The sequence below is a fragment of the Notothenia coriiceps genome, unplaced genomic scaffold (genome assembly GCF_000735185.1).
Source record: "Notothenia coriiceps isolate Sejong01 unplaced genomic scaffold, NC01 NC01_scaffold00010160, whole genome shotgun sequence".
Taxonomy (NCBI): Eukaryota; Metazoa; Chordata; class Actinopteri; order Perciformes; family Nototheniidae; genus Notothenia; species Notothenia coriiceps.
In genome coordinates this window covers 10,390-19,193 of record NW_011342861.1, presented here as the reverse complement: position 1 = coordinate 19,193, position 8,804 = coordinate 10,390, and the positions used below count along the sequence as shown (strand labels likewise).

Sequence of the window (8,804 nt, the reverse complement as noted above, 5' to 3'; positions counted from 1 at the left end):
ACCCAGGGGATTTCACTCTGCGTGTATGATGTCTTGTGAAATGATTATTACTCAGGTAAATCGCAGTGTGTATAACACCTCCAGGGAATACTCATAGTTAGTGTGTGTGCATGACGGTTATGTGGATGAGGAGTTGGGGGCCCTAAGTAATTTATTTCAACAATTCAGACAGCCTCTGCAAGGAACACAATTATGTCTCCTTGCCCTCTGTAGCACAGCGGCTGCCACTGAGCTCAGAATTGAGTGCTGCACGGTCTCTAATCAAAGGTTATAAGAACACAGCAGAAAGCGATGAGGGAGCTTCTCCTCTGAGTTCCCCTGAGAAAGACATCTCGCTCAGACAGAGACCTCCCTGCTCACCTTTAATAAGAAAGTGTCATTAACTGGGATATGAAAAACAAAGAGTGGTTTGTTTTTCGTGGCCGGCGGCTTGACCCGTCTTCTGGTTTCTACCCTTGAACTTTCCTGACAGCGAGGGTGGATCTCCAAAGGTTTACTGTTTGCTAACCAGCAGCAGCTCCATGATACAGAGCTGGTGGAAAACATACCAAACAGAATATGCCATAAGGGGTGGAAGTATATTCATGTACCTCGTCACATTAGGGATTAAGAAGGCTGGCAATAAGAATAGCATCAACTCAAATGTTTTGTTTGGGCTATGTGTGTGATGTTTTATTATATCTGAGTATGTACTTGTATACTGTCTATTGTCATGATTATGTTGTTGTATGTATTTCATTTTGGTCTATTCCTTATTTTATTGATTTTTCATTTTTTTATGTTTATTTTATTTTACATTTTATTTTTGTATCTGTCTGTTGTATGTTTGTCTATTCATAGGGGAATACCACCTAGAGGGGGAGTGGGGTGGGGTTTCGGGGGTTTGCAACTTTTTGTCATAAATGTTGGACATACTGTATTTGTGAAAAACTGAAAAATAAAGTTATATATATTAAAAAAAACAAGTATATTCATGTAACAATAGAGATCTAGATGTTTATCTATGTAAGTTTAGCATGAATAAATGTTCCCTTTTGTCTTAAGTTTTCCACTGCATTTACATTACTGCAATTAGTTGATAGGACTTTTTCAAATATATAAACTCCATAATCCTAAACACTCTTTACTGTGGTTTAAAGTTATCATTTGCTGCTTTATTCGTGCACTTGAGTAGATCATCACCCTTATGTACTCGATACAGAATCCCTTTGTATCAGGAATTGTTTTGAAAGGAGAATCGATTTTGAGTCAAATCGTGACACAAAGTATCAGGATATACAGAAAGATACACACCCTACATGGCACACAACAAACCCCCTTCTAGCTGCAATTAAGTAAACTTTAAAATATAAAACTGGTTGACTCGAGGAGAAATAATGAGACCCGCGTAGCTAAGGGATTCAAATGCTTGAGAATACATGGTTAGCACTCAATTAGCTTAACTCACAAACACTTGGCCGGCTAGTCAATTGTCTGCTAAGGAAAATCAAGGGCTTGGTTCATTAAACAAATCCAACACCTCAGGAAAAGCAGTTTCTTTCTCCTCTTAGCTGAGGACCTGTTTTGTTCGGCTGGGCATTCCAGTGTCAAAGTTGTGGATTCCAAGATTACTTCTCAACGTCTTCAGTTCATATTTGATTAAAGAGTTTAAGTGCTGGTGCTTCCAGAAGTTCTCATGTTCTGCTTTGTGGATCTTTTCCCACAGAACACTGCACCGATGGAGGAAGGTGAGAGGTTGCAGTGAGTGAAAACCACTGAATGGTATTTGTTACATCTGATGTGTTAGAATGTCAGACATGTGGCAACCTAACACATCAACATAATCCTCTGTCTTGTCATTGAATGCATGTCCTTCTGTTACGTGTGTGTTGGTTTAGACAGCAATACTTGACCCCACTCTTAGTTAGGAGATGTCACGTACTAGTTTTCCATTTAAAAATACATGTAATCCAGTTTCTACGTATCGTTCCCTGCTGGTAATGTATGTGTTAAACCTAAAAAGGTGAAGTCTTGAGGTGAGTCCCTGTGGTGAAGGCTGCTGTCTCTTTACAAAAAACATCTCAATATAACCAAATAACATCCGTCTAAATCTTGTTGACTATATATTTAGACTAAACAAAATATTATACAAATGATTAGGAGACTAATGTAATAATCTGTCAATGGATCCTTTCACTCGACTGGTAGATTTTTCAATTGATTCAAGAAAATAAGACTGAAAAGCCTTGACAAGAGAAGGATCCATCTGCAGTTTAGGGCTCCGACGTGCCATGACTCTGCGTTACATTCCTTAAATACTTGTGTATTTTAAGTTCAGTGTGTATTGCTGGTACTTACTTATCATTGGTGAGCTGATAGAAGAGCTTGTTGACATGGTTGAGTGTGTAAAGAGCAGAGACATCCAGGTAGGACAGAATCTTCAACAGGATCTCCAATGGCAGCCTGCAGATAAAGACATGAAGAGGGTGATAAAGATGAGAAGAGACATCACTGATTTATCTCTTTAGCGTAGGTGTCTATTGGCAAGCTACATATCAATCTTTTTTTATACGCTTCTGACAACAAAAAGAGAGTTGCTGCATAGCCTACTGTAAAAAGTAGAACATTGGCTTCCAAAATGTAGTGGAGTTGAAGTATAAGGTAGCATAAAATGGAAATAGTTTGGTAAATTACAGGTTCCTTAAAAAGTACAGTACGTAAGTAAATTTACTTCAAGATATGACAACACTGATTACAGCCTACATTCACCTGTATTGATTTCGCTTGATAAGTAATTTACAAATGTTTTAATGGCGGAAGTGTTGCATATGACACAGGTATTACCTTTCCAGAAAGATTAACGGTGATTTGTGAGCTCTTTTGAACGTCCTCACTGCTTCAGGTGCGGTAGCAATTTTAATTTATTTATGTATTTTTTAATTTAATCGGAAGTTGAAGCCATTACACCGTTTATTTTACCACGCTTTTTAAGTATAACGTCATAAAATACAATGGAAACCAGTCACTACGTTTTCATCCACTATTAAGTGAACAAATATCGCTATTTGGGCACTTTTTGGTCGAACAATAACCGTGTTTAAGTGAATTTCCTAAACTCAGCATCCATTCGCCAGTCAAGACGTCCAGTCAAGTTCCGTCCGCGTGCAGATTAAAAATGATTTCCGGTGGAGAGTGGCAAATAGTCACCTTCAAAATAAAAGCTTTTGTGAAGGACTCATTGCATATTTTAAAAAATAAAACCGTGGCACACTAGAGTTGGTGCAATTGTTGAAGGTGACTTTGATAATGAGAATGTGGACCAGAATAGGATTTTAATCATGTGTATAGCTACATAAGCAAATAACCAGGTCCACATTATATCCATCTTTTTCATCTATACTTTAGGCTTACAATTGCCCTAAATTCCTTTATCTTTCTCCCCTTCACTTTCTTCTCCGTTCAAAGCCTATGATATGTGTATACAGTACAGTATATAGTGCTGACAATAACCCTCTATTCCTGTGTCATTTATCATTTAAGAAAAAGCTATTTAAATGTCACACAAACCCTAAAGTTCACCATCATTGATCAGGGTTTTCAGAAAGACAAAGCTTGGACAAAAGAGCCCCCTTAACTCATGTTGTCCCCAAATAAAAAGTATTTTGGTCTGTACAATTTGATTCCACACACACACACAAAGTAAAAGTACCTTGTTAGCAACAGAACTCCTCTTCAGGTGTTAGCCCGGCTCCAGCAGGAGACTAACAGGTAAGTCTGATGTTAGTTATCTCCTCACACATGCTAAGATAGGTGAGATTTAACCGATATAAGTCAAGAGAGACACAACGAAATTCACTATGGGGGGGTTTCGTCTTTCAGAGCTGTTCAGAAATGAACTTGCTTGAGCGTTTGACCTCATTTCAGATTTGAAGCTGCAGAATCATTTATAGCTGCACACTAGCAGATGGACAGGCAGGCAGATGGACGGACAGATATTTGTCATAAAGTGGGTATTTTAAACTGTGTGAAGCATATGGTGGAGTGGGCACAAACGGTTGGCCTCCTCTGAATGGCAGCATCATATGTATACAGAAGCATAAAAGCCAATTGGACTAACCTAAACTTAACTACCCAGACATTTTAATGCTAACTTTTGGTGAATTTGGGAGAAATCTGCAGACACATAGCCTATAGAGAAAGTTAGTCAAATAAACTGCTAAATGTGGAATTTAGATATTTTCTTTCCACTGGTCTGAAAGGAGACATGATGGAGAGCAATATAGAACAAAATCTCAAAATTGACCAGTGAATGAAGAACATTTTTTTCCCTGTAGTGTCTCATAAAGCAAAAACAAATCCAAGACATGAGAGGAATTATGATGTGTGACTTATGTACAGAAAATAAAACCCTGCTGATGCTGATTCTATTCTTTGCAAAAGCAGATGGCTTGCTTTGAGAGCCATCACATAATCGACCTCCCCGTTCCTGGAAGCCAGTAGGCTCTGCTAGCTGTCAGGGAAAATCACCATAACGTCAGTCTTGCCGATCAGACAGCCTGATGGAAGTGAAGGCAGCCTCTAGTACAGCACTGCCATGTAGGCCACATCCCTCCCCTTGCATGTCCCCTGTACTTGACATTTGATGTTTTCTGTAGCTGTGTGTCCTTCTGAAGGCCTGGGGTCAGTTGTGGCTCTTGGATACCTGATGTCACTCTTCCGCATGGTTTGGCAGCCAGCACTGACAGTGCAATGTTTGTCAAACGCGGCTGAGAAAAGGGGGGAACAATCACCACGTTTAAGTCTAAAATAACGTTTTCTCTGTGCTCTGCAAGTCCTGGATCGTAATCAAAGAACGCTGTATTTATGGAAGCCTCAAATTCTGTATTTGTGTGTCGAGGCTTTTAAAGTGTATTCACAGTGACATCAGAAGGAAAAATATTTGTCCTCCCCGCCTATCCACTCTGCTCGCATGCATTCAAAATGCAGCTTTGAAGAAATATGTTGAAGGAGACTTTTCCTCCCAGTATTTACTGAAGTCTAAGACTAAAAGGTGCCTTCTCATGAAGATGTGAGTACCATGCATAATGTGGCCGGTTAGCACATCTTTACGTAGGAAAATGACAGCTCATTAAAGGTCTAAAGTGAAGGTTCACCACCTGTGAAGCCCTCTCTCAGACTCTTCAGAGGTGTGGGCTGTGATAGGGACCCTCTACACGGCTCTTCAAAGGATGATGACATGTCAGGGATTGAAAAGAAAGGCCAAGGGTTGTGCAGAGAGGTGCGGGACATTTTCTGTGAAGTGCAGGGCATTTTCTCAAGTATCACCATGCTTTCATCTCGCTTATGGGGTGTTTGTTAGATGTGATGTGCATGTGGATTGAAAAGCAAACATTGCAGCAGACATCAGAAGGATGTTATTTTATTTAATGCTTTGATTTATCCTGATTATCACTCTGCAGGAGTTACATCCGCCACTGGATGGCGCACAAGGATCTTTATTGGGCGCTTGTTTAAGTCTGAAATTAGTAACATATAGGCCACCATGCATGCTGAATGTGCCGTGCAACAGCTGCGTTAAACGCTGCAACCCCCTTCATTTCAGATTAATCAGGGAGTGACATGAGAAACTCACAGCATATAACAGACATATGAGAGCCAGTGATCTCTGAAGTCCCCAGGGGCCCCGAGCTCAAATACATCGAACTGATTAATATGTAAACAAAACCATAAGTCCACGCATGTGCTCTTAATCGAAGGATCCTAGTGGGGAGTCCTGTTGCAGTGGCTACACACAAAGAATGGGCGTGAGTTGTCCCTCGAAAGGGAGCCCAGAGACCCTTGCTGTTTTAGCACCAGCGATCTGAGTGCTCACTTCACAGTCTGCGAGAGGCAGCGCGCATTACAGCGGGATGGATGGCACAGGTAGGTCGTGATTTACCTTTTCTCCACAGAAATGCCTGCAAAGTGCTTGTTTCACCATAAAGCGCGAGGGGAAAGGGATGGCTTTAACAGTATTTTCCTTGGACATGGTGACCAAGTGTCGTCTTTAGTTACATTTAGCAGAATTAGTTGATTTGATAACTACGGGAGAAATAAAAGATGGGCATTTTTAGATATGTTATTTCATGGCAGCGACTGCCTTTCATTTTACGCACGATTGCCGTTTTTACGCAGATAGAAAATACTCAAGTTTGAAGTCTAAACTGTGTGAAATTGTTTTCCCACTGCTGTCTGATACGAGCATTCTGATTTTGTGTCTTAAATCATCAGGATTTACAACAACAGTTGTCTGAATACTCTCCCCAAATCAACTAAGACGCCCAGGAGGGAGGGGAGTCACAGCCGGAACGCGTCTGTGTGTCAGAGGCTGTTTGAGAGAGTGAGGCAGCATCACAGCTAGAGGAAGAGAGAGAGAGAGGAAGAGAAATCTGGACCAGGTGATCGAGTACTAACAAACCTCCAAGGGGCTGCCGGGTTGTATCAGTGTGCACGGGATCAGCGGACCGACCATGGTGCCCGCACGCTGCCCGGGACCCTGTGCCTCCCTGGCACTGGTCCTCCTCTTGGGATGCGGCGTGGTTTTATGCGGCCAGAACGACACGGAGCCCATCGTGCTGGAAGGGAAGTGTCTCGTGGTGTGCGACTCAAACCCCTCTTCGGACGGGGTCACTTCCTCACTTGGCATATCAGTCCGCTCTGCTGGCGCAAAGGTGGCTTTCTCCGCCGTGCGTGGAACCAACCACGAGCCATCAGATATGAGCAACACGTCTATGACCATCTACTTTGACCAGGTCAGATATTCCTTGAATTAAAGACTAGCATAATTCCGGCAAAAGTCGAAAAATAAATCAGATATGTTAGCTCCATTGCATCTTTATTTATTTATCTCTAGCATGTATTTGCCGTGGGCGATAAGGACGAGTTAAAGGTTATGTTTCACTGCTCTCGCTCTGTATGATCTGAGCCCTGAGTATCTCTAACCTTAAGAACATAATCCTGTTTTCCTTTGAAAATGATTCATTGGATGCTGTGCGTAATTGGCGCGATCCAGAGACGCGCTGTCAAAGGGAATGGTAATCCATGCAGGATCATTGATCACAGGCGAGGCCTCGGCCGCATTGACAGGTGCTTTGTGTTGCTTTTTCTCGGATGTTCCACTTAGTTGTCACGGCTCAGGTCTTTGGACAGCGGCCTGTTATACGCATCAAATTTGGAACCATCCCAAAGTGCAGCCTTAAGACATTTGGAACGCCAGAAACTGAATGCCTCTCTGTAAAGCCACAAAAAATGATTGCTACAAATCCAGCTGTTGTGTTAAATGAAGCATGCAGATGGTTACATAAATAAATATCTCATGTCATGTCCCTCTTGGTCACAGGTTTTAGTGAACATCGGCAACCATTTCGATCTCAAAGCAAGTGTGTTCCTGGCTCCGAGGAGGGGGATATATAGTTTCAGCTTTCACGTAGTGAAGGTGTACAACAGACAAACCATACAGGTGAGCACTAATGAAACAAATAGTCTGCGTTTAGCCTGCCTCTGATAGATCCTGAGACTAAAGTGTCCCTCTCCTGCAGGTGAACCTGCTGCAGAATGATTATCCGGTGATATCAGCCTTCGCCGGGGACCAGGACGTGACGAGAGAGGCGGCCAGTAACGGAGTACTGCTGATGGTGGAGCGCGAGGACCGTGTCTCTCTAAAGCTGGAGCGAGGCACCTTAATGGGCGGATGGAAATACTCCACCTTCTCAGGCTTTCTAGTCTTTCCTCTATAATCTAATCGGCGATTATCCACGTCGCACGGGACTCTGCCTAGGTTGAGGAAACAAAAAGAAAAAACGAAAAAAAAACAACATGCCATTTATTTTCAACTTAAATAACTGTCAGCCAAGGAAGCCGACGAATATCTGTATACCTACACTCGTCCACTATCTAGTCAAATATGAACGTTTCCTTGGAATTTCATATATTCAAATCCATCCGTCAACTTCTACGCGATCTGGATGATTTAACGTGATGATCGGCCACTGCTTGTCCGGAATGTGGATTTTTTTTTTCTTGCTTGGGAAAACAACACTTTGCCAACAGACAAACGGGTGGGCAAAACGGACAAGGGAGAAGATGGAGAGTGGACAGGCCGACTGTGTTATGCTCTATTTTATGTTTGTATAGCCTTAAAGAATATATGGTTTCCGTCCCAGTGCAGTATATGGAATTATGGACAACAAGAGAAGAAGTGCTTTCACGCCCAAGGCATTTTTTTTGCACGAATGGAAGTTTTTACTTTATGTTTTGTGCTGTCAATGGTGTTGCGTTTGGATGCTGAACATATTGAAAATAGGCCGCCGACGAGTTTATTAAAAAGAAAAAAAGGCGACATATGTCAGCCACCAGAGACGACTTAAAGCCCTTTTACTAAAGAATAATCATATAATTTATAAAGTACATATTCACATAATTGTGTGTTCTACATTTCGGAATCTGCGTAGCTTTGACTGATTTAATGTTCAGTGACGTTGCTCACCAAATGTACATTGTGGAAATAATAGAAGAATCCCTAAATGTCCCGCTTAATAAAATATATTGTATTGTATAGGCTCGCGCATTTATCGATTTTATTCACATGATTTTGCATTTGATAGGAAACGGGGATTTTCTTTTGAATAAGCAGTGAGAGTCTCTGTCTGCTGGATTAGCGTTGAGGCCTCAGTATCTCTGTCCGAGGTGCTGAAATACTGCTGCACTCCTCGTTCAAAAAGACTCAGCAGCAGCACTTGTTACACGTTAAGAAATACATTAAATACTTTTTCACACGGCAAAAAACG

At 41.7% G+C, this 8,804-nt stretch overlaps 1 protein-coding gene across 1 annotated transcript; it reads left to right on the top strand.

Moving 5' to 3' along the window:
- Positions 1-5,802: 5,802 nt before the first annotated feature.
- cbln2b (cerebellin 2b precursor) lies at positions 5,803-8,572 on the top strand. Its single transcript, XM_010771629.1, has 4 exons — positions 5,803-5,901; positions 6,250-6,770; positions 7,358-7,477; positions 7,557-8,572. The coding sequence occupies exons 2-4, from the start codon at positions 6,489-6,491 to the stop codon at positions 7,752-7,754; spliced, it is 600 nt and encodes a 199-aa protein (XP_010769931.1). The 5' UTR covers positions 5,803-5,901; positions 6,250-6,488; the 3' UTR covers positions 7,755-8,572.
- Positions 8,573-8,804: the final 232 nt, after the last annotated feature.

Bases quoted from the DNA above. Each gene is read 5' to 3' on its own strand.
- cbln2b (XM_010771629.1), top strand. From the start codon at position 6,489: ATGGTGCCCGCACGCTGCCCGGGACCCTGTGCCTCCCTGGCACTGGTC. The intron at 6,771-7,357 runs GTCAGATATTCC...TCTTGGTCACAG, and splicing joins TGACCATCTACTTTGACCAG to GTTTTAGTGAACATCGGCAA. The intron at 7,478-7,556 runs GTGAGCACTAAT...CCTCTCCTGCAG, and splicing joins ACAACAGACAAACCATACAG to GTGAACCTGCTGCAGAATGA.